The sequence below is a fragment of the Gymnoscopelus braueri genome, assembly GCF_963280865.1.
Source record: "Gymnoscopelus braueri genome assembly, chromosome: 6".
Lineage (NCBI taxonomy): Eukaryota > Metazoa > Chordata > Actinopteri > Myctophiformes > Myctophidae > Gymnoscopelus > Gymnoscopelus braueri.
In genome coordinates this window covers 40344263-40371057 of record NC_137607.1, presented here as the reverse complement: position 1 = coordinate 40371057, position 26795 = coordinate 40344263, and the positions used below count along the sequence as shown (strand labels likewise).

Genomic DNA, 26795 nt, shown 5'->3' with positions numbered 1-26795 from the left:
GCTTGGCGACAGTCACAATGGTGGACATCATGAAGACTGCAGAAACAACAGCCTCGGAGAGTTTGAAAGTATCAGCAAACACCCGCTAGCTGGTCCGTGCATGCTCTGAGGACACGGCCAAGGATGCCATCACCCACCAGGGTGTTTGCAGTCTTACGGATGTTCACCTGCTCGAACGCACTACTCACATCAGCCACTGAGATATTTAGTGGGATGGCCTCCTCAGGTGGGGCTATCTCCAGCTGGTTGGGGCTGTTTACCTCAAACTAAGCGATAAACACTGCAGGTTCTATTGTCTGAAACCCCAGCCACATACTCCTCACATTGTTACTTTTAAACTGATCTTCCACTCTATTCTTGTATTTCCGCTTCGCCTTTCTGATGGTTCTCTGGAGGTCAGAGCAGGATATCCATAAATCCACCATAGTCGTGGAGCTGCAGGCAGTGTCGCACATTTGAAGTTCCGCATAAATGTTGCGCTTAATTCGCAGTTTCTGGTTGGGACTTGGGATATCTTCAAACTAAAATCTATGCACTTCCTGATAAAGTCTCTGACTACCCCCACAAGAAGCAGCCTCAGGGTGTACAGTCTCCTGTGAACTGATCACCATATACAGTTCCCTTAATGCTAACAAAACAGTCACTACTGCAGTAAACTCCTATGGTTGCCAGAATGGTCGGCATATTAGCATGGAGTACTCCAGGTCCAGGGAACAAAAGGACAAAAGGGCATGCAGTACAGTCAGATACGGAATATATTGTCTAAAAACAATATAGTAAGAACTTTCAAAAATGAATTCAGTACTTTTACAGTGTTGTTATTATATATTTTTTTACGATTTAGGGCTTTTTAAGGACCCGCTAACACCCTGCAGGTGAGAAGCATTGTTCAAATCCCAGACAGCCTGGATAAAGTCAAAGGCAAACATTCTCCCCTCCCTTAACAAACTGCAGACATGCCCTTGGGCAAGACGCTTAACCCCACCCCATCCCCCAAATTCCCGTAGCAGAGCCGTTCATCGGTATATGCCTTTAGGTGTGCCGGAGAGTTCCCAGGTGTGGATTTGTGTAACCGACTTTCTCAACTTTGTCAACTTTCCACGGACAAAGTAAAGGTTAAAAAAACTGTATCAAGGAGGGAATGGCACAAGTCAAGGAGTGTGGAGATGTTTATCATCCTTAGTTGGTCTCTACAGCGCATGGTACTTCATCACCCTCTCTTCAATAGATCCATTTATCCCCCGTATGACGTGCCTGTCTTCGAGAGACGGTTTGAAGGACTGGGAGGAGAGAGAGGAATGACCTGGGGGTGAGGTGCGAACCTGCAGCGGCACACCACATGGCACACATTGTTCACTGCTCCACTGCGGCTGAGCGGGCGTCATTATAAATCACTATCCCCAATTGTGCTTGGCATCTGTGCCGTGATGATGTAATGCCCCTAATTGTTGAGTAAGAGCATATGCTGCACGGCCGCATGTTGTTATGGCGAGAGCATGACAGACTGAGGTTGTTTGTGCTGTTAATGCCATGACTTGGCATTCGTTATCAAACCATAGAAAACCTCCAGGGAGAGGACAGGTTTGTGTCTTGGCCGTGCTGTGGCCCCCTGCGTACGTTAGCCTGGTACGACTGGTGCTGCGAAGCACTCCCAAGTCGAGACGCGACATGTGACCTTATGTCCAGCAAATCTCCAAGCATCTGCTGTTCCCCTCTCCCACTGCGGCTTCCTCAAATGTTAGTCGAACATCCACTGATAATCCCTGCAGGAGTCGGTGAGCCAGCTTGCCTCTTTCCCAGTATGACATAAAGCAAAGGCGGTGGATCTCCTCTCTGTCATAGTGAAAACAGCCCTCCTACTCTGCCTTTCAAGACTGAATGCGGAGACTCCTCAAAAGAAAGATTTGCCTGTCAAACCTGTCTCATTAATTCAGATATAGACAAACTGGCGGTACCGCAGCATTGATAGTTCAGGAACAACCACACACACAGTCTAAATGCACAGAGAGAGATGCTTGTCATTTCCTGCAAACAGCAATTCAGCAGAGGAATGGGTAAAAGGTAATGGGAAGGTCCTCCACTAAAGCTGCGTTATTCATGTGTTCTCAGGTATGTGGATCTTTTTCAAGATGACATATGTAAATATACTTATTTTGCTTCATAAAAAAAAAACACACACACAGAAAGAGCAAGGCCTTAAACTCTAGAATCATGCCAACATGCCTCCTTAGCAATTCAAATAAATTGAGTTCAACCCCATAATTACAATTAGCACAGTGTGAGTTGATGATTGAAATTGTGCTCACCAGGAGTGGCTAAATGATGGGTAAATGGGGTAATTTAGTTTTTAAATTCAACAACCAACACTCGAATCCACCCTGATTGATGTATGGGCGATGAATGATTTAAGTTGCTTGTTAGAGTTACGCAAACATTTCATTAGCGTGCAAGGTGAATACAAGGTGCAAATAGCTTTGCTTGACAGAAAACACTTTTGCGGGCTCTCCTGTGAGGGACAGAGGAGCGGGACCACTATCGAATGGTGTCTCTGTGAGAAAACGTGGACTATTCCTTTGAAACGATCAAAGGTAACTTAGCAAGTGTCTGGCAATGGTTGATGTACAGTAAGTACATCACAGTACAGTAAGCGTGCAAGGATTCCCTTCAAAAGCAATCACATTTTCGGCGCAGCAACATGCTGATCATAAGACCTGTGTTTGTGAAGCGTATGTTTTAAACTGCTTGGAGTAGGCTACCACACGGGCGGGGTTCAGCACATCAGGACAATTCAATAAAGTTGTCAATCACATAAAAGCATACTAAATTATCTCTCTTACTCTTTCTTTTGCACGTCTCAACTGCCCAGCACTCATTGTATTGTCCTATATGACACCACCCACCCATCTCACACCTAATCAATTAAAATAAAACAAAGGGTGAGTAGTATTTGCAAATAAACAAGTCCCATTCACCCAACCTTGCGCTGACAATCGCGTTGAATCTCTGGTGGACTGGTGCTGACGATGCAGTGGTAAATGTCAAGATAGGACAGGCAATCCACTCTGCGTCTCACCTTTTCTCGCCCTTGTACCACTCGAACGTGGGGACGGGTACAGCTGCCGCTTCACACCGGAGCAGAGCTGTGCGTCCCAGACCGACCCCATGGCTCTTCATCTCATGAATAGAAGGGGCAACTGGTGGGAAGAAAAACAGAGGAGAGGAGAGGTAGAGCACAGAAGAGAAGAAGAGAATAGAGGTTAGAGGCTGACACAAGGACATAAACGTGTAGGAATAAATGCAAGAATACACATTTTGAGTCAGACAGGGGGCAGTGAAGATAACGGGGTCTTACACTTGAAACACCCTACAATGGATGCTGTGGTCAGTGTGCACGTTTAGCATGTACACTGTGAAGTCTGTAGAGTCTACATAGCGGGGAGGGGGAGGGGGAATCCATCCTCAGGGTTAGTAAAATGGAATGAATTGCATTGCATGGTGATAAATTGCTTAATGGAAGTTCAAAGACTGAATGGCAAAGGCAGGTCGTGTGAATACAAAATTAATCCTCTTTCATGTGCTGAAACATGCAAATCTTTTTGCCAGCGTCATCGAGGCAGCTTTACACACTTGTTGCTTTCTCAAGCAATTCTGGGCCAATTGTACTTCAAATATTTACTACACGCTGCCTTGAAAAGAAAGGAAATTATAAAGAATCCCAACAAAAGCATTTGGCTGAATCCAATATGTGGTCAGACAAAAGGAATGACTCATCTCTCACCATTTCTTGTCATAGGTCCATATCAGGAATAAAAGCTTTTTCATTCACGTGTTTCATTTTGATTATTAAGTCAGTATCCAGTGTTCAGTTTGCTCACCATAGCGGCTACTGTTTGCTGTTATCAGTTAGCACTGTTGCGGTTACAGTAGTGTTTCTAGCCCATATGAATGTATAAAGGGAATACAAATTGTATTGGTTCAAGGAAAACAATTATGATGGAGGTATAATGGAGGTTAACCTGATGTTTTGTGAATCTCGTTTGGCACACTGAAGGACAAGTTGTCATGGCAAATACCCAAATTGGGTTGGAAATGCAATCAGATACAAGGCAGGACAATGTAAGGCACACATTTATTTCTATAGTATATTTCACATACAGAGGCAATTCAAAGTGGTTCACATAAAACAGACAAAAAGAAAAGAGCATAGACAAATAAAAAAAGATGAAGGAAAAGATATTAGAAAGCCAAAGCATAATGAAAACAATAAAATCCAATAAAGACTAAGAACCAGAGTCAGATCAGAGTAACATGATTAGCAGAAATTAAAGGCAGAGGTGAACATAAAACCTCTTTAGCCTGGTTTGTTGTTGTTCAGCTTTCTTAGTCCTTGTTAGAATTCTGGCAGCAGCATACTGAATGAGCTGTACTGTGCTGCCAAGCGCTTTTTTGGGAAGGCCTGAGAAAAGACTATTAGAGTAGTCTAACCTACTGGAAATGAAAGCATTAATTCGTTTTTCTTGGTCTTGTTTGCATCCGTATCCTCAAATTCTTGCTATACTGTATTTGCATAAGATGATAATACTGTGTAAACCGACTCCGTTCTCAAAACCTAAACATTAGATTTTTTTTTTTGCCCCCTCTGAGTCCATCTGCCCACAGAGTGCCCTGCAGCTAGCGATAAATTGCCATGCCTTGTCAGAAAGTGAGTTATGGAACATTTATATTTCTGACAATTGAGCCTTTGAGAACCACCTGCCAGTCAGTGGCTGCAGCCTGTGTCCAGGGGGCTGGGTTTCCAAGGCACCCTCAAACATTTTATTTTATTTTGAGTTGTACAGTATTTGGAGATATTCCTCCCGGGATGACCTCAATGAGGACTGCTGTACCTGTCCTGTACAGAACATTCTCCCCAAGGTGCCGCCTGGCATTCCATGTCCCTTAGCGGAGACAGAGACAAATCCATTCTGAGGCCATGGATCAAAGGTCTTTTCTTATGGAGTCGAATAACTTCTCCAGTTATTATACAAGTTACTTCTCAGGTTTCTCTATTAAATCCTCAAGTAGCAAGGTGTCTCTTTCTAGCCCGCTAGCGATGGGGCTCAATGGGTGGCAATGTCTGTTGACTGATCCATCCATCCACCACTTTGTTCCTAAACAACTGACAACTTGCTATGCTCCCTATAGAATGAACTTTACTGATTTTGGTGCCCACATGGTCTTTCCTCTTGCAACCCCCCCCCCCCCCCCCCAAAGCCAAATTCTCCACTTCCACTACAAATTCTCCACTTCCACCATAGGCGGATTTCAATGAAGTTTGCTAAGCGCACTTGCTGCGCGCCATGGCTGAACCCTAAACATTTGAGTGGCCGCATACCGCATGACGTTGCCTTTATTAGCACCACCCTCAGACCAAAATGTCAACATTGAACACAAGATATAGCACCTCCTCCAAGACCAATACATCAAGACCAACACAGCTGGCAGTGACCCACTCTGCTACTAACTACATCTGTGACCAGCAATGGGAATCGAGAATCCGAATCGTTAACTCCAAGAATCAACATTGTATGCCTCAGAGCTTATCAATTCCTTTTCCAGCATGTTTTTTTCTGACAGCTGCGCCTGCTTATTGAAAAATAATGACATCATTCTAAAAATCAAAAGATAAGGAGCACTATCATTTATTTTAACATGTTCAAATTAGACAGACATGCATGCATTTCTTCTGCTGTTTCTAGACCAGTAGTTTTCCAAGTGGGGTGTGGCGACCCTCAGGGGTCCCTGAGGGGGTCTGCAGGTGGTCCTCAGCCAAGGAGGAGTTTAATATCAATATAATTGAATTAACTTAAAATCATTATAAAAAATGTGGTGGACATTTTTGTCAAAATCCCATTTTTGCCATGGACATATGACAATTCCATGACATTTTGCCATGGACAAAATGTGTGGACAATAATATTACTACCAGAAACACATAAAGCACTAGCCCTGACCCTACTCTAAAGTAACTAGGGTCCTTGCAAATAAAACATTTGAGAACCACTAGTACTAGTGGACTCCTAAAATGTGCCATAGTGTCGTGGTAAATCAGTGTCATAAATATTCTGAAGAAAACCTGGAGACTTGACATTGGGTCTTGTGATCAAAATAAGAACATTATAATGGTGTGTACTGTGTAAAAATGCCATGGAGAAGACATGCCACGGACATGTTTGTCCGTGTACGGACATATTGATGACCCCTGCTCATGACATTTAGACAATTTTATTGCGAACGCGGAAGGAGGCGCGGAAGGAGGCGCGGCAAAGCCGCGCCTCCGACCAAGTGGAGCTTACTATGTAACTCTGCTTGGGTTGTGGGTGTGTGTCTCCGTGTGTGTCTCTGTGTTCATGCACTACCTATGTAGAGGGCGCCAGAGTGCAGGAATTTAGACACAGCCTGCAACACACACACACACACACACACACACACACACACACACACACACACACACACACACACACACACACACACACACACACACACACACGCACACACACACACACACACACACACACACACACACACACACACACACGGATTACAAGTCCGTAAATACACAATATTTTCGAGCTGCGTTCGCTTCCAGCGTTCGCGCGTCTTACTTGTTTAATTTAAACCAAAACAACTTCTCTTTTCAATGTCCCTAGGACAAAATCATTTGATATGAGGGACCATGGCCTAATAAAAGTACATTTTGGAGTCCATAATGTAAAATCATATCAATGCCCATCCCAATCGGTTGCTACACACACGCAACCCCGCCTCTCCTTAAGTTAGGACTCCCTGCTGCATTACCTTGGTAACAGGCTACGATTCTACAAGTTACTAGAATGGTGTTCACTCCACCTTCACCAGAAGGGCACCTTCTGGTGATAGGTTCCAATGAACATCTGTGCCACACGATCTACACTGTGTTCCCATCTGCCTCGAGGAACCAAGGTCCACAGAACCATCAACAGCCCAACCACTACTGCTGGCACAATCAGTGCTTTCTTTTAAATCTCTTCTGAAAACACACCTGTATGTTGCAGTAAGTGTTTTTCTTAGGCTTTATCTGCTCTTTTACTTCTACTGCTGTATATTGTTGTCATTATGTTGTTTTTATTGCTTGGTTATTTTCATTTCTTGTTTTTAACATGTCTGTAAAGTACTTTGTAACATTGTTAAGAAAAGTGCTATACAAATAAATTCATTATCATTATCATTACTGCAACCTCGACGTCACCATGAAGAAACGACTGCAGATCCTCTGCTAGTTCGTCACGTGCAGTCTGACTGAGATGCTCCAAAGTCACCAACAGGTCAGCTGGCTCAGTAGTGCTTTCCCTCCTTTCAGCTCCTCTTTATTCACTCCTTTCATCTCCTGTCAGTTCAGATTCCATGGCGGCCCCTATTTTATATTCCACTCATTGCACTGTTCGAGGTATTATACTGTAAGTCTGTGATCATAGGCATTCATCTGTGTTTTTTCCCATTGACGTAATATATTCATTCAGATTGATTAGACTGTTCTTGCTGTCATTCGTTGGTTGTACTGCCGTATATTCACTGCATAATTGTCGATCATATTTTTGTGTTAGATCAATTGTAGGAGTAGAATTGTTTAATGTAAGTGACTAAACATTAATGAATTAATGAGTCCTAAAACCATGATTCGAAAATAATTATAATCTCATGTACTTTGGACAGTATAGATTGGTTGATTAAGGTCATTGAACCGGGATTGAGCCGGGTACCTTCCCATTCCTAGACGGCCGCTCTACCTCCTGAGTCACTGCCGCCCCTACAAGTGCCAGCACGGTTTTCATGTGGGACCATACATGAGTCTTGGAAAGCACTTTGAGCACTTCACATTTAATGAACAGAATGCAATATGGGGAGCACTCTGTAAACAACATGGGCGCCAACCTCCAGCCGTCCACTTAGATAGATGAGGTGGGACACATCGGATCCATGCGAAGGTGAAAGACATACATGTGAGCGTTTGTACGAGCGCTCTATGATCATGTGTGAGAGGCACGTGAAGGTGACAGCTCTGTCTTTGATGATAGATGTACTTCCACCAACCTTCCGTTGCCTGCTAATGAGCATGCTGGCACCATCGTTGGGTATGTGGCGTGTTGGTTTTTCCGTCCTTGCATACCTATGCCAATTATAATTCTGCTTCTTCCTATGCCTGGCTATGAAGGGAGAAAGGGGGGCCTGTGATAGTGCATCACAAGCGGCAGGTGACACAGGGGCTTTTCCTGGTCATTCATCACTGTGGGGACTGCTGGTAGCATACTGGGTGGTATTGGTAGGACTTAACTGGCAGTCTGTAGGTGTGTGTGTGTGTGTGTGTGTGTGTGTGTGTGTGTGTGTGTGTGTGTGTGTGTGTGTGTGTGTGTGTGTGTGTGTGTGTGTGTGTGTGTGTGTGTGTGTGTGTGTGTGTGTGTGTGTGTGTGTGTGTGTGTGTGTGTGTGTTTGTCTGTAAGTAGGTGTGTATGTGTCTGTGCAACCGTGCATAGCATGTCTGTGCTTCCATGTTTCTAGGTAATCTATGAGCGCTGAGGTGCCGAGGGCTCTCAGGAGCTTTAACATGCCAGCTGGTTGTATCTCACAGTGAAAGGCTTCTATTTAATTACTAACAGCATAAGCAGCAGCCCAGCCATAAGCAACACAACATTATTACAGGCCCCTCCAGCCCCCACTTCTTAAAACCACTTAAACCTTATATACTTAAGTTGACTGGAGTCCCCCAGCGGTCTATACTTGGTCCCCTCCTTTGCCCCTTCAACACCAAATCTCTTTGCCAAAAGTAGTCGGGGTGGGGGGGGGGTGCTATGGTTCAAGTGGTTAAGTGTGGTTAAGAACAGCCATGACCCTGCAGTGAAAACAAATATACGAGGAACGCTCAGGTCACACTATAGCTAAATAACATCCTTCAAAAAGTCTCAGTATAAGAGAGGACGGCGTTAATCGAAGAAACAACCAGGCACTGAACCTGCGAAAATATCCACAACACATCGCTCAAAGGAAGAGCAGGAGAAACTGAAAGTCAGGGAGCTTGTGACAAAGCTGGTACTGCATTCACAGAGATGGAAGCCAATAACAAGTATAACAAAAATCAATGTGCAATACCGGCAGTGAGAGGCTCGCCGAGTCCCCTGTAATCCTCCTCTGGTGTCATTGTGCTGGGCCATTGATTACTAGGGCCCTCTGAAAGCATCACAGTGACCTGCCTGTCGCACCGTACAGTCGCTAGAGCAGCGGACACAGTGGCCTGGGCAGTTGTGTCGATACTTGGAGCCGACACCGGAATTGTGACTTTCATGTTGATAGTAAGAGGATGAAAAACCAACTTGTCTGTGGCTGTGTAGTATGTGTACCTGCCAGATGCGACACAGAAAAAGCCCTTTCAAGTTGTTTTATTTCATTTTTGGACTGGTGTGATGCAGTCTGCTTTATTCATTATCAGTTGGCTTAATAACGTCGGACCAGTGATTCCTGTAGATTCCTGATTAGATATTCTCCAAAGATTTTTCTTTCATGATTAGTTTGCATTAAAGGTAGGATAAGTGATATTTTTGTAAAAAATGTTAAAGTACTATATTCTGATAGTAACATTGCTACAGAGCGTTTGTTCGGTCACAGGGGTCTCTCCGGCTCTTTAGTAAACAGAATATAGTATATTTTCAGGTAGGTGACAAAATTTAAGCCAATCAGGAAAGAGCACTGAAAATGCATTTTCTGTTTAATAAAGAGCTTGAGAGACATGGGAGACTCCTTTTTACTGAACAAACACTCTATAGCAATGAGTGCTATCAGAATATAGAGCTATGTAACACTTATTTTAACCAAAGTAAATCACTTACCCTACCTTTAATTACTGTGACTCAGGTGAAGTTATAGAGATAAGCAACAAAGCACTCACAAACTTTACACATTTTTACTTTGTCAAGCAGAATAGATTTAGACATTCTCTGTGATGACATACAATAATATTCCAGCTTACTAAGCACACGTAGAGAAAGGTCACCTGGCCAAAACTTCCATTCTTCAAAAGGACAAGAAGACTGAAGCTAGTTTGGGTGTGAATAATTGTCCTTCTCAACAGTGTCACACACCTGCCGGAAATCTTTTGGGCTGGAGAGAAAAATGCCCGCCATAATGTCACGGGAGGTCCGAATTTTGATATGCATATCAATAATAGAAAATCTCCCAATTTAGTGCCTGGCAGTGGGATCCGTAAAGACTGATCACAGCCATAAAATCCGGCCCAATCTAGTGAGTCCAATTTGAACCTGCTGGCACGTCCTACATCATCATATATTTTGCAATACAGCGTCAGGGTTTGGAGAGTAATGCAAAGTAGAGCACTAAAAATCATGAAGGCCCAATAATCCAGGTAATTTAGTGTCTACAGAGCGCTGTAGAGGCACTGTAAATCATGCTTCGAGTCATGGTGAACTCCAACAGATGGGGGTGGGGGTTGGGTAGGGGTGAAATCAGGATGAGTGTGTGTATGTGTGTGTGGGGTGGGGAGTGGGGAGTGGGGGGAGATCCAGAAATAGCACAGGGCGCTGGAGAAGAATAGGCGCCGCAGGGCTCCACTATGTGACAAATGGCCAGTAGCGGGTCGATCATAAACTGACTTCCATTACATTTACATTATGCAGACCTTGTCACCAAAACAAAGATGACCAGTTCGATGGAACAAGCTCCACAAAGAGAGAGAATGCGAGAGTATAAATGATGAATACACCGTTTAACCTCTTTCTATCTAATATTAATGGACAGGCAGGTTTGTTCAGAAAGCTTTTTGCCTTTAACGTTCAAGCCAAGCGGAGTAGTTTGCCTTAAGCGATCCTCGTGCGACTACTGTATTAATGATTAATTGGTGTGCTTCTAAACAGAATATGATTTATTCAATAGCAAACTATTGTTCACTGCGACAACCCGGGCAAGCTTTTTAATTAAAAGATCAATTAATAACCCTACCTCTTCAGCCAGATTTGAAAATGAGTTTTCCTTGCAATTAAGAAATGGGCTCATCAGTGCATGACTTATCAGCTTACACACAGAGACGCTGTTCCCCATTGCCATCTGCAGGCCTCATTGTCCTCTGTTTTGTCAGTCAGGGATGGGTCTGCAGCCAAGATTTATTAATTCATTAAGATTTCTATTCAGAACAGCTATGGGGACATTGTGTGCTTCACTTGCGACTCTTCATACAATGCATGGAATATAAATAAATGGCTTAGCGTGTGGGACCGCATGGGTCGACAGCAACCATTGCCTGGGTTTGACACAGAATTTGGTCTGAGGCTGAGAAGCCCTCCCGTTGCCCTTCTTAAATACAAGATTCAGATGCGATGAAGATCTCAGGGCTACATAAAGGATGCATGGAAATATCATTAACATACTGTACTGTACCTCCTTAAGGGATTTCAGCATGTCAAATTGCACCATGTTTACAAGGCATCCATATTAATAAGTTGGTTGGGCAAGCTAAGAGTGTCTTATGTAACACTTGCAGCAGGGATGTTCTAGCCGGTTGCCTTTCGTCATGGGCAGAGAGACGTTTTGATCATAGTGGTGAAATTATTTATTGATCAACAGAGATTTGTGTATATACATTTTTGTTATCAAATAATCAGTGGTCCATCATGTAGACATTTTTCTACACAACGTTCACAACTTCATCCAAATGTGAACGCTTGTCTTTGCTCGCTATTATGAAATTAAAAGTTGCTGCCTGAGGAAGTGCAGCTGCTTGAAACGAGATGTATTTTCCTTATTTACAATGAGAACTTTGAAATGTTTTGGGGTAAACATACAGCATGAAGCACCTTCCAGATGTCTATCTGCATGGAGCTTGGGCATTTACCATAGTTGTGTAGATTTTACCATATTTGTTGTCTCCGCCAGGCCGAAAGGCATGGCGAGAGAGTATGTTTTACCCCCTGTCCGTCCGTCCGTCCGTGTGTCTGTGTGTCCATCTGTCTGCGAACGGCTAATCTCCGGCACCGTTGGCCCGGCCGCTGCGAAACTGTGCACACATACTCCCTGGATGCCAATTCAGAACCTCTGGACATTTTTCAGATTGGCCTGTTATAGCGCCACCAGGAGGCCGATTTGTGCAAAATCCATTTTTTTATATTACTCCTACAGATTGTATCCAAACATCACGCAAATCATTACACAGTATCTCTATAGTCATGTGATCAACACGGATCTGTCTGATTTTCCATATTCCATCCTGATTGGCTAAGGTTGGCTTCCAAAGTTTGCAGGATTGGTCCATTTTGAACTAAATGCCTCAAATCATGAACGCAGCTTGCGATTTCCGTGAAATTTCACACGCACATTCCCACTAGGCCGAGGAGGAAATGCCACTTGAAAATGTTCAAATCAGCCTCATGGTGGCGCTATAAAAGGCCAAATTGTGTTTTTAACTGTAACTGCACCGATCTGCGTGAAACTTTGCACGCATACTCCCTAGAGGCCAAGGAAAAACATCTGCCCTGCATTTTTCACATTAGCCTTTTATAGCGCCACCAGGAGGCCGACTTATGTAAAATACATATTTTGAGATTAAGCCTTCAGATTGTATCCAAATGTCACGCAAATCGGTACACATGATCTCTATAGTCATGTGATAAAGATGGATCTGTTTGATTTTTCATATTCCATCCTGATTGGCTAACATTGACATCTAAAGTTTGCAGGAGTGGCCCGTTTTGAACAAAATGCGGCAAATCATGAACGCAGCGTCCGATTGCGGTGGAACTTTGCACGCACATTCGCACTACGTTGAAGAACAAACGCCACCCTTTTAACATTGCCCTATTATAGCGCCACCAGGAGGCCGATTTTTCTTTTTTATATTACTCCTACAAATGTTGTCCAAACATCATGCAAATCAGTACACATTATCTCTATAGTCAAGTGATCAAGATGGTTCCGTACGATTTTTTATATTCCATCCTGACTGGCAAATTCTGAACATTGCTGGCCCACAATAACCTACCTGACCTGGCGGAGACCTGTGCTCCGAGGAGCACTTTTTCTAGTTGTAATCTAAATTGCATAGATTAAAAAAAAGAAGGGGCTGTCAGTTCCAGAGCTGATAATTGGCACATGCCAAGACAAAGACATCACAGCAGTAGGTTTTAAAGATGGACTTGAGAATTTGACTCAACAGAAGCAGGATATTTTGCTCATTTCTTTGAGCTACAGATGCAGTGTGGTAGCTGAGTCGTAATCACGACAAGAGCTTTGGAGAAAAATAGATAGATGGATTTAAATCCAAACAGCTTGGGGCTGTTGGCTTTAACTCAGTTTAGGATTGGATCAGAATCCACGGCTAGGAAGCCAATCTCTTTTGAAATGTCAGCCATGGTACATGTGTATATCAGTAGATAGTTAAAAATGCAGCTACACATCTATAATACTTGAGACAATGTGCTGCAAATAAATACATTCTCAATACTAGATTTGATTGAGCTGTGGTTTCCTTTATTCAACCACTGCCAGCGCAGAGGAGGAGCTATATAACCTAGAGGGGTGCCCAGTCTGCCCACGCACGCACACACGCACACACACACACACACGCACGCACACGCACACGCACACACACACGCACAAACAACATCCCCCACTATCTCAGTTTACTTCGTTGTCATTACTTAGATGTTGTAATATTGTGCAGTCATTAACATGCGAGGCATGTATAAGCTCCTGACCACAAGTAAACAGGTTAAGCCTATTATTTACGAGAGACGGTCACGACTTCTCCAAACAACTCTGTCAGGGGAGTCGGAGTAGCATGTTGTGGGTATATCTATCTACCAGGGCAGGGCTGGCATACCAACCAGGCACAGAGAGGACTGGGGGCTTCAGAGAGAAAGACAGCGTTAGACCAAACAGAAAGACAGGGAGACGTCAAGCATTTGAAGTGTCCACATTAAACCCTGTGCATATTAACAAGGCTCAGAAGTCTATCAATACACCGGCTGTAATTGCTTATAGTCGTTTTAATGCATGCTCATAATTAATTTAAAATGATTACAGTTTTGTCTGCCAATTACTGTAAGCAGGAAATAAAAGTGAGGTGCTCCTCTTTTCTCTCGGGGCCAAGCGCTGCAGGGTGCTGGGAAGCGAAGAGAACAACAGGGAGGGAAGCGTACAAATGGCTGGCAATCTCGGAAGCGTACAGGGCACAGCTTCGCTCGGCGAGGCAACAGAAAGTGGAATCTCACCGTGAAAGAAAGCAGGGCGCAGTGGAGGGGGAAGGACGGACGGACACACGCATGCACGCACACACAAATGCACGGCACGCACGCACGCACGCACACGACACACACACACACACACACACACACACACACACACACACACACCCCCACACACACACACACACACACACACACACACACACAGCAAAAGCAGCAACATAAGCTCAGAGCTGCACCCTAAACCAAACTTGTACAGTATATGAGATAGCAACACCTCATAGGAAGCGAGACAAAAAAAGACGACATACAATGTCAAAGGCTTTGGCCTGTATACTAATTACATTTCCAGGCTGCATGGGAATTTCAAAGAGGAACTCCCTTCTCCAGATCTGAGGGAAAGTGGTGCTAGTCTGGGCTGCTTGATAGAGCTGTTACATAACCCCCAGTTTTGTATCAAAACACATCTCGACGCCAACATGAAGCAAAGGGAGATTTGAGAGAAAGAGTTCCGGGGGCCTGCCTGCATAAGCATCAGCATTCCAAACATCTGTGGTGTGAACGTGGTATCGGCTAATCTTTTGTGCAGTGGCTGTCCTGCTAATATAGAGATGGAGAGAGACAAACAAAACATCTGGCGCATTTTCAAATGGCATTAGCAGCAGCACCTGACACAGAGACATTGTGACAGACAGCGAATCAGCGAAATAGGGACGTCTGGAGGTCAACGATTTCACCATGTCTGACTCAAAAGTTTGTAGGCACCGTCAGTTAACATCTAGGACTTGAAGCATGTGGGACACACTGTAAATCAATTAGGATATCTCAATGTAGCAATTCAGTTATTGCCATTCATCCTTTCATTCAATGAGGAGTGAGAGTATAATAAAGGTGTCTGTATATTGTACAGACATCCTTATCATAAGAATATCCTTTCTAAACAAGGTTACAATGAGAAGAATAGTTGAAACACTTATGCCCTATTTCAAAAACAGCAAGAAATAGCCCTTATACAAGCTCACAATGTCGGCGTCCCTATTTTATGAGGGGAACACTAGCCGAAAATAGCAGATCTACAAGCTCACAACGGTTGTGAGCTTGTAGATCGGCTATTTTCAGCAAAGAGGTTTGGGGTAGGGGGGAAAAAGCAGCTTTAAGTGGTTAACTGCCTGAAAATACACATTAACGTGAATCCAACACAACGCTACACATTGACAGTACTGTCAAAGTCTATGAAGCCATCTAAAAGTTGAATATGCAACAATATTTGACACAATATGTAGTGGGGGTCCCTGACAATCTCTTTCAGCTAGGGGGTCCCTGGCCTGAAAAAAATCCTGCTGTACTTACTCTAATTACAACTAAGATCTGCTGTCAAGGGGTCCTTGGCACCAAACCCTACTATAAATGCTATATGCAAAATGTCTGTCAGTGTGTGTACGTCTGTCCATCTGTAGTTCACGTATATCGAGAACCGTCCGACCAACAGACTTAAAACTCGGCGTGCGCATCGCAGAGGTCTCAAGGGAGTGCCGTGCCCGGTGTCAAGTTGGTCGGATAGGCAGTTGTCCAGAACCACCGATCCAACCGATACGCCCATATATAGGCATACAGAATATGGAGATCCGGTTGTCTAGAACCACCGAGTAGACCGCTATGCCCATATATGGGACCGACCGGTCTAGTCTTTTCAAATGGTGGGACCGCGGCTTACTCCGTATCAATTGGAGGGTCCTTGACATTAAATTGTTTTGAGAACCACTGGTCTAAACGGCTCTATTAAATTCTATTACAGCAGTGAGGGTGCTTCATTAATTAATCCAAAGATGGCTTTTTATCTCAGGCGGAGATGCTTCCGCACTGCTTTCCTGCTTACTCATCCCCTCCGACTCAGGCACATAGACACCAGATTTATGTTTTTGATTCAGAACTGTGCAGTGAGGTTTTCTAGCCAATAATGGCACCCACCTGCGGCAGATGATGAATATGTAAATCTGAAAAGTGGGTCAGAGATCACATTTCATCAGGTCCAATCAGTGCTGAGATATCCTTTAACCAAGCGGTGCTTCTCAGGCAATCTGATTCCAGCACGACCTTCTGGATGACTGCCATCATTCTGGGCCCGCTTGATAACAGTTGCCCCCATTCATCATGAAAAAACATAAAGAGTAAAGGTGGACCTGTAATTTAATTAGCCACACAGTCTGATCAAGGTAGTACTCTTTGGAGAGTTCAAAGTATTCATTCGGTTGTTTATACACTCTCAATTTAACTTTCATGAAATGGTTGCACCACAATAAAATAAATAAATAAAAAGTGCCTCAAAGCACCAGCCTTTGAGTCATATTATGCAAAGCCAAACAGCAGACATAATGCTATTTAAACTTGAAAAATGTTGAGGCTTGGGGTGGCTAGTGGCTCAGTGAGTTAGACTAATTATGCTCCTAGCGAGCATGAGGGATGCCCGTCTCTCCTCTATCTCTTCCCTTGGTTTTTCTGTGTCTGTGCACTCTGCTGTCTGAAATAAAGCAAAGTGTCAAAAACAATTCTTTAAAAAAAGGAAAAAAAATGCTGGGGCTTAATTTTTTCATCACTTTGGTTATTACTCATTTTAATTAGTGACCCTAAACTGTAATTATCCGGGAGGTCAACTATGCTCTTACGGAAAAAGCCATTATTACTTTGAAAGGGGAGAGGAATTATTTGACCATGTATTTAATTAGATGGTTTACCCCTTGAAATGTCAGTGTCATTCACTCTTATGTTGTCTTATTAGCCTGCTAATGGTGGAACGGTGCAGCTTCCTGTTAATAGTCTAATGTCAGTTAACTGCGGTTAGGAAGGGACATTTCTGCCAGGATCAATGACAGTAACTACATTGATTGCTAGCTACACTCCTCCCATTTACCAGATGGGCCAAGAGTGAAACATTCCGCAGACAGCACATTCAAATAATATTTAGAAACTGGCATGAAAGTTTGGCTGGTTGTTATTTGGTACTGCCCTGTTTTCTGTAAAACAAATTTATAATGAGTGAAAAAGTGTTTCGTTTTCATGGAGTCTTTTTGGCCGAAGAGCAACAGCAGTACAGGCCCTATACTGTAAATGTGAATGTCTGACTGCAAACCACTGGAACGATAAGCACCACATTTCTTGTGCATGCTGCCAGTAGTCCAAGGAAGTAAATTCCCTGCATTTTTCACATTGCGAATATAGATACCCACACACTCACACGCACACGCACACGCACACGCACACGCACACGCACACGCACACGCGTGCGCACACAATATGGCTGGTTCTTCGCTTGAGAAGATCATAGGAGGAGTTTAGAGTTTGGGGTCCTTTTGCTTTGCTTTGAGGCAGGCACGTTGATATCCATATAAGCCGATCCTTGACCACGCACGCACGCACGCACGCACGCACGCACGCACGCACGCACGCACGCACGCACGCACGCACGCACGCACGCACGCACTGCTGTACTCGGCAGTCAATCAAGCAGAAAGGACACCTGTGCTGGTGCTACTTGCACGGCCATGGCCGAGTAGTTGTACATATCTCTGACCCTTGGTTCCAGTCAGCCTGGATGATCTATTAAAGTGGTATGACCAAACATCTTCAGGGATAACACAGAAACATGAACATCACTGACTGATGAAGTTGCACTGGTGGAGTCTCACTGCTCCCTGTATCTGTTGTTTCAAATTAAAAACCCTCCAGCATTTCATACACGGTCCAGCCATACTAGGTTTTAAACTTTGTTATTTGTGAATTTCAGTGTGAGATAGTATTATCTCTTGACTCATCATGCATTCCTTTAGCTGACAATGAGTTTTCATGAGCAACGTACAACCAAGTATAACATCACTTACAGATTTTAGGCTTTAGAGTTTCCTGTGAGAGCTATCCAGAGATTGAATGAGCATTTTGATACAGAGAGCATTTTTTAAAGAGGTGGTGCCATGTTTTTGCACTTTTTCTGTTTTTCATGTGTCTATGAGGTTGATAGAACTTCATTAAGGCCCCCGCTGGTGGTTTTAAGGTGTTTCATGTCTTCTCTGACTATTTGGAGTTTTTTCCTGGAGGCTGAAACCTTGAGAGTCAAACGTGCCAATCCAAAAACAGCGACATACTGACGTAACAATGCCCATACCCACCCACCGCACCTCCCCTCATTATCAATGTCATTTATACTACAACCTTTTGTGGGCGGAGCTGCCTCAAACACACGTGTGTGACCATGGCAGGGTTTGTTCTGTGCTGCTGTGTGACAGCTATCAAACAGTTGTTTCACACTTTGCCCATTGACACGGACAAACGTGATCAATGGCTTAATTTCATTTATAAAGACAGGATTTTTCCCTCAGCCCCCTCTACCAGGCTTCGGGTGTGTAGTTCCCATTTTGTTGATGACTGCTTCACCAACTTAGTGCAAGTCAATATGGGATTTGCAAACAGGAAAGTACTGAAGCCAGGTTATATTCCGACGATTTATCCTGGAGACACAGAAAGCAGCACCTCAGGAGCGTTACCGGTAAATTAAAACATCCGCCAGCCCCAATAAAATGATTTAGGAGCATGAATCGGTTTGACATAGCCTTGTGTCTGTGACCTCCCCCACCGTTTAGTTGTGGGATTTAGTTCAGCGTCAATAAGATCGCTTCTGAACATCGTATGGAAAATGTAACGGTAGTCGCGGTAACCTACAGTCGTCTGTTGTTACGACGGTGTGAAGAAATTAATGGATGGGTTGAAACAACCTTTTAAATCGGAGTTTTGTGCCGGTCTGCGACTCTGCGTTGAATTCAACGTGCAGAGACAGTGCTGGTCGTGAACGCGCATCGCCGTTTAACATGGCGTAGAGTTAGATCAGGGACGAGCCTCCATGTTAATTCAACGCAGGCTGCCAACAAACTAAGGTTTTAAACGGTTGTTTGAGCCCATCGATGCGTTGTTTCACGCCGTCGGAACAACAGACATATGTAGGTTACGGCGCCTACCTTCAGATTTTTCATACGATGTTCAGAAGGTAAAACATTTACATTAAATCGGCAGAACATACCGACGCGGGCGGGACCAACTCGAGTCATACAGTCTCAGCCAACGTTAGGGTCGCTAGAGCTAGTTCAGTTGGATTAGATACATAGCGTGATTGTTTGTCAATATAATTTAAAAAAAAAGAATGATCTGTGCCTCTGCAAACAGAAGTGTATTATCAAGGTGGAAATGGCTCTGAATACATTATGAGAGCATCTAGTTAGACGTTTTATATGCATATGCCTACTGTAATATACTGTAGCTTATATTTCCATTTTCTAGTTAGGGGATGTATGGAAAGAATACATAGCCCATTTAAATGGGAAGGTCAGGTTGAAGGAATACAAATGCATTGTAATGATAGTAAAATGTGTGCAGTGATGCTATAAATAATGTCACTGATGTAATGGATACCATAGTCATTGTAAGATAAAGTTCTACTTGGATCACAGGATATTGAACATCACCATGGCACATCTGTAAGAATGTATGACAACTGATGGTTCTGTTTAAAGGACAACTTTAGTTTTTTACAACCAAGGTTTATGTTTTAGATTGTAATTAAAGTAAATAAAAGATGAGTGTTAAAATGTTTTAATTTACTGCTTTCTATAGTTTTAGCAATTTTTGCGATCTTTTTTACAGTGGGGGAGGCATTCTGTCCGGTGGCTAAATATGTATTTTTTTACACAATAACCCGGCGTTTTCTTTATTATTATTTACAGTAGCTCTTCTAGCCCCCAATAATAATCACATCTGGCCATCAAAGACCACCGTACCTTTTTTATTGTGTAAAAAAGGCATATTTAGCCACCGGACAGAATGCCCCCGCCCACTGTAAAAAATATCGCGAAAATTGCTAAAACTATAGAAAGCAGTAAATGAAAAAGAAATAACACTCATCTTTTATTTACTTTAATTACAAGCTAAAATATAAACCTTGGTTGTAAAAAAACAAAGTTGTCCTTTTAAGCCTTTTATTTATCCGTTGCACACATGAGCATTTGGGATTTGAGCAAAGGGTTGATGAGGCTTTCCGGTTATGGAGTAGTTCTTCTTCTTCCTCCTCATCTTCATCTGAACCAGATTCAGGTTCAAACATATATGGCTGTATTTGTCCAATTTGTCCTCCTGCCATTTTGTAAACAAATGGGCAGAACCATGGGCAGTCCTTTAGTGATAAGGGGGAAGGACTAGGACAGGTGGGTGGTCTTATAGGAGGAGGCGGAGGGACTGGATTAGATGGGTGGTGCTAAGTGAAACCAGGTATACTTAATTAACTGGTGGGTGTGTCTACATAAAAACAACATTTTAACACTTACTGTACACTTTTTCTTTTTGAAAAAAATCCTTACATAATAATAATACCTTATGATCAGGTTTTAGGGTTGAAAAATATCATGGCACTCCATCTTTAAGTGAGAACCATCTTTTGTTTATATGAGCCGACACTATGCCAGCTAGGCAGATTGCTCTGGTGCTCTTTCGCTCATCTTCTCCTCTCCCTGAGACACTGACATCAAGTAACACCTTTATCCTAATCCCACATTTGGCATGTCAATCACTCACAGGGTCCCCAGCGGCCTGGGCCGCTCCGTGAATATATACTGATGTGTGTGTGCGTGTGTGTGTATGTGTGAGTGGAGCTTGAATGATAGATTAGGATAGCACCCGAGCCCATCTTCCTTTCCCTCACAGAGGGGTGAATTGCACCAGGGTGGTGGAAAGGCAGTGAAGAGTGGCAACCAGCCGGTCTGGACCCTCTGCCTGCTGTGGCCATATCAAACGCTCCAATGGACAACCTCAATTCATTCATTCTGCCCCTTATCTTTGTAAATGAGACCATTTGTCACAATCCTCCATGTATGAATGTCCCTACGGTCTCTCCACAGAGAGACCGCACCCACAGGCACATTCGTAGACATGCTGACACATAGATAGACAAACGGGTGTAGGCTACACATTGGCAGGGAGACATGTTAACCCATTAAGGCCTGAGTCCGATTCTTAAAATGTTTTCTAAATCCTAACAGATTTTTGAAAAATATATAAAAAATATTTTTTTTACGATTTTTCAAAAATAGCAGATCTACAAGCTCTTAGCGCGGCACTCGGTGCCGCGCTATGAGCTTGTATATCTGCTATTTTTGAATAGCCAAAGAAACCTAAAGTGACCTGCGTTCCAGGTCTAAATGGGTTAAGGAGGATTGCCAACTGCGGTTTCCCTTGAAATAGATCCTTGGAAGATGCTTTGAGACCTGAAAACTTGAACCATGATTAATTTCTAGTTGTTCACCGTTTAGAATGATACCTGAGACAAATCACAGCGGAAGCGGACTCTTACAATACTGAGTATGAGCCATTGGCTCAACTGTACAGAAGTTCAAACAACATGTACAATAGCCAAATAATTAAGACACTCATGTTATGTAGACCTGAGTTCGGTACGCCATTGCGTGGATCTTAGTTCAAACAGGACATGATAAATAACTAAATATTTACAGCCAAAGAGGAAGAGAGCTCTGAGATTTATATTTAATTTTTATAGACACCAATAGTCCACTTCAGCCAGGCTCATATAATTACTGCAGATTGATTTTCCTACTGCGGCTAGACATGCTTAATGTGTGTTTCAGGGCATGGTGTGTCCACCAAGAATAAATTGCTGGTGCTGTTTTGTTGTTAATTTCCTATGGAAAGGTAGTTAGATGTTCAGTATACTAAATGTGTGCAATAGGGCATCGGTCCCCAACATGGGATCAGAAGACCCTTTGGTGGCCCATGAAGCCAGTCCACATGCAAAGGACTATAATTTAATTTAATTTGATAAATAATCACCAATCACCACCATTATGTGTCTGTGGAACAGCCACCACCAGTCCAACCTATCGCTGCTACTTTATCTCACTGCTGTTTTGTTGCAGGTAATAAACAAAACAAAAGATGCTACTTAACTCTATTGCAATGCAACCCTAACTCTCAACGAGGTATTATATGTTATGCAATTCTCCCAACCCAGCACATTTTCTGTCAGTGCGTGTCACTCATAGAATTAAATATGACAGGTACAATGACCAAATATAACAGCAGGAAAGTGAAATTCCATAATCATTGCCAAGTCTGCACAAGTGCAATGGGGGAGATTGCTGGCGAGTGTTTGATTTAGCTACATATGATACGTGAAACGCTGAAGAAAAAAAGCTTTCAGAAAAAAATGGCAGCACATTTCAATGACGACAAGGAATGGTTCGCAAAACTCGTTTACCTGTGATCCATATTCAACCTTCAATAAACTCAGTCTATCACTTCAGGTGAGAATGAATTTAAGTTGGTGGATAAAGAGGTTGCTTTCAAAGCCAAACTGGAACTGAGGGGACGGCGAGTGAACTCGTTCCAAACATTAGCAGGGATTTTGGGAGAGAGTGAGACCTTCCTTCTCCCCGCTGGTGTGTGATTACATACATACTGCAGCTTTTTGTGAGTTATTTCCAAACCACCAAAGACCCACAAAGTGCAAAACTTGGAAATGGAGAAGGAACAAACCAGTGAATGTATTTTCCATACATGCAACGATCTGGCTTCATACTGATTAATTCAGTACAGACGACCACAATAGAAACAAGCCCCCTGGGGCTTTTTGTGTATCCTTTTAGCATAACCCTTGACTGTACTACCTATACTGTTAACAATCGTGTTAATAATGTATTAATTCAATCCAAAAACTAAATATAGCCTAGTCATAACAATAGAGTAGAAACAAAGGAGAAACATCAGGAGAACAATATCAGATATCCCCATATGTAGGCTATACAAAATTAAATATACATTGTGGGTAAATAATTAATATAACATATTAAATAGTTTATTTCAATCGCCGTCTGCCCTCTCCCAACCTCCTGCTAACACCGGGGCCAGTGTGACTCTCCCTGACTCCCCACCTGTCATCTGCTGCTAAGTAATGTCCCTCACCCGCACAAAACACTGTGATCTGCTTCTATTTATATCCACTGCTAAATGTTGTCTCTACTTGCACAAGAGGCATATTCTGCTTCATCTTGACCATGCACATTATGTATATTTGACATTGTATATATGACATTGTGTCTTCTTACTGTCTCTGCCGTTTCACATTTTGGCCTATAACTCTCAATCAAAAGATTTTTTCCCCTTGGATCATGATGCATCTCATCACATAGGCCACGCCCATTTCCGCCTGACAAGATTTCTTTTTCAAAACACACTTTTTGGCACTACTCCTACAGATTTTGTCCAAAACTCGGTACACATGATCTCTGTGCTCATGTGATCAACATGTATCTGTCAGATTTTGCAGATTACATTCAGATTGGGTATGATTAGGTTTCATTTGGCGGGAGGGGCCCCTTTCGCTCAAAATGCCAAAAATCATGAACGCGGCATCCTATAATCGTGAAACTTTGCACGCACAAAAATAACATAATTTCACCTACTCGTTTACACCTGTAAACTTGTGATGCGACAATAAAGTTGAATTTGAAGTTCACATAGCGCTGTTTATGTGTCTGATAATGAGACAATGTCTGCCTAATACATCTATTCAGTTTGATAACTTGATCCTGCAAGCCAAAGCCACATACTCAAGCGAACTCCCTTTGAAAACTCATCTTCTATGTCCACAGCATGCCGTCTCCATCATTGTGAATATGAGCATTGTTCAGTTACAAAGATATTTCCAGTCGCCAAGTGCTCCATTATCTCTGAAGCCATGCCTCAAAGAGCCATACATAATTGGCGTCGACCATTTCCTCTCAAGCGCAGCTTGTTAGTGCCTGCTCCTTACACAGAGACAGCAGGCCCAAAATATCATTTGATAACAAACAGGCTCAAAATAATCCGTAGCGACAAAAATGTTATCTGAATCGAAACTTCAGTGAATAGAAACTCTTCATTTGAAAATTTGAGGATACCAATCCCAGACTTGCGCTGTTGGAAAGTTACATGATTTAACCTTATGATTAAATACCTATCCGCAACTGGGTCGTGACTGAGCCATAAAAAGGTTCTGCCCTCCGTTTCTCCCCCTCTGAGTGCCTACAGCTTCCTGACTGATGAGATGTGAATCAGCAAAGGGCGTCAATGAAAAAAAAAAAAATTACGTGAATAAGAGCAGAGGGAGGTGGACTTTAAAAAGAAAGAGAGACGAGAGACAATGAGACTGGCGGGGTGAGAGACAGTAATTGTCCAGCGCCCGATTCCTGATCGCACCGAGAAACGTTGATTTCCCTGAGATCACAGCGGCTGAAGCCCAGTATCATTCATTAATGCCTCGTCTCCTCATTACTGTCTCCTCACACTTTTGAAAGACTCATTACCGGCATAATGGAATAGGCCTTAGAACAGCCAGACCTTTCCTTAGCGAGAATTAATCACCTACGCGCATGGACATAAAGGGGATTCTCTCGTTAAATATTCAGGAACTTCAAACTCTGCTCGGGCACTTTCTCAAACTTCTGCGCCGGCAACGCACCGATGGTGGGTGCACCTCGCCAAATGACACTCTTACTCTCTGAATGCTTAGGGACACTGATGTCTCTTGAAGATGGCTCCTGTGCCTTCTCCCGTTCCTGTCAGCCCATTAAACAAGAAAAGGAAAGGATAGATTAAGAAAGAAGGCGTACTCACAGTTGACTGTGACTTTCATTGTCTTGGTGTCAGGGGAGGCGATGTCATTTATAGCGCTGCACTCGTAGTCCCCCGCCTGGTCTCTTGTGATGCCCGTGATGTTTAGATATTCGCCGCTGTCATACTTCCTGGCTGGAAATAGAAAAACAGAGGAGACACTGTAATTTTCAGAACACAGGACAAAAGGAAAATAAATAAAAACAACAACATATATTCTACCCGGAGCCCAGGAGTGAATATTGCTGTGATACAGCAATATGATATTTTCAAGATTGAAACAAAAAAGTGAACCATTCCACCGCAAAGTCATCTGGCTGAACAGCAGATCTACTGTAACAGAATTAGGCGTTCCGCTGAACTCTTGATGACTTTCCTGGCTTCCTGAAATATAGCGGTGGATTAGCCGGGCATTGATCCGTCCATATTGATACGGTGGCAGGAAATGAAATAATGGCAGACTCTCAGTCAGAGACTCATCATGTACTCAACTACTGAGGACTCACGCAGTTAGAGCTCTTTCCTAGAACCCATTCAAATCTGATGGATGAATGCACGTCAGTGCTTTTACTACTTCACTAAAGCACTGACAATGTTTGTATTATTATCACAACCAAAGGCAATAATAACAAACAGGATGACTGGCTTGCAAAGGAAGCACTGTGACGAACCCCCGAACAAACAAACTAAAAAACTAAAAAGCAAATGTATTGCCAACCCCATGGCATCAATTTTTGTTAACTTGCTTCCATTTTACTGGCAAAACACCCATGGTGGAAACAACAAATCATGGGTGGTCCCATTAGGGCTCTCTAAAACAGCCTTGCACACTGGTAGCCATCCTTGCATAAACATTTGCTGTGGGAAATTTGTATGGTTAAATATAACGTTTTACCCCCTGAGTGATGTTTCGGATCTGTACGTTTACGGTCCAAATTGGGTTAGTGGCCACTGATCAGTCTACCGCAGGCAAAATGTGATCCAATTAGGAATATTAGGCATAGCATTCATTATTGATAGTTTTAATTATCAAATCATGATTTATTATTTCTCGACCAGGGAAATGTTTATCCACTTATTTAAACCCTCCGGCAGCAAAGTGAAGTAAAGAGGATAGAGTTTTAGCATGGGGAGCCACCTTAAAAAAAAAAGAAGAAAGAAAGAAAAAACAAACAAACATTAATCACCAACAAATGAAACCAATCTGATTGGGTGTTCTCATCTAATAAATGGCAACAAAATCACAGCAGGCCCTGCTGTGGATATATCAGAGAGACTGAACTGCAAAGATTCTCCCCTGACCAGAAGAATTTTTTATTGAAATGGTGCTCAGTGTGAAATCTATCTATATATTAGTCTTTGAAGGAGGTGATGGTAGATTTTTGTGCAGGGAGCGTGAGAGGGATAGGCACCTGGCACGGTAAAAACGAGCAAAAGAAAACCTCCCCCGCTCTTCATACATAGCGGGAGGCCTGCAGAGACTAGACACTGACTCAGCAATATCTCACCCCCCACGACAGGAACAGACCAACTCTGTTCGATCCATGCTTCAGGTATGGAAATACTGCCATTCTGTTCTGCCACCCAATTTTTTTTTTCTTTGGGGGAGAACATTATATATAAAAGCCTTGCTATATTTTCTGCAATGCTGGTGGCCCATTGTTGTCTAACTGCTGTGTCAAAAACATGAATGAACCCCTGAAGGCGATGCCGATAATGAGTTCTCCTTTCCTCTGCTGCTCACACTGCTATGGCGGGTTCGATATAGTCCAGGAGCCTCGGGACAAGACAATGCTGGCTACATAAACAATCGCAAAAAACAATCCATAAAGGAGCAAT

The 26795-nt window shown here is 43.1% G+C and overlaps 1 protein-coding gene across 2 annotated transcripts in view; it reads right to left on the bottom strand.

Moving 5' to 3' along the window:
- The window catches only part of negr1 (neuronal growth regulator 1), a 212484-nt gene that overhangs the window by 51249 nt on the left and 134440 nt on the right, over positions 1 to 26795 (bottom strand). For both annotated transcript variants that reach the window (XM_080430684.1, XM_080430685.1), the window contains exons 4-5: positions 24960 to 25091; positions 3074 to 3194 (exon numbers count right to left, since the gene is read on the bottom strand). In XM_080430684.1, the coding sequence (XP_080286810.1) occupies positions 3074 to 3194; positions 24960 to 25091 (253 nt within the window). The remainder of the gene's footprint in view (positions 1 to 3073; positions 3195 to 24959; positions 25092 to 26795) is intronic.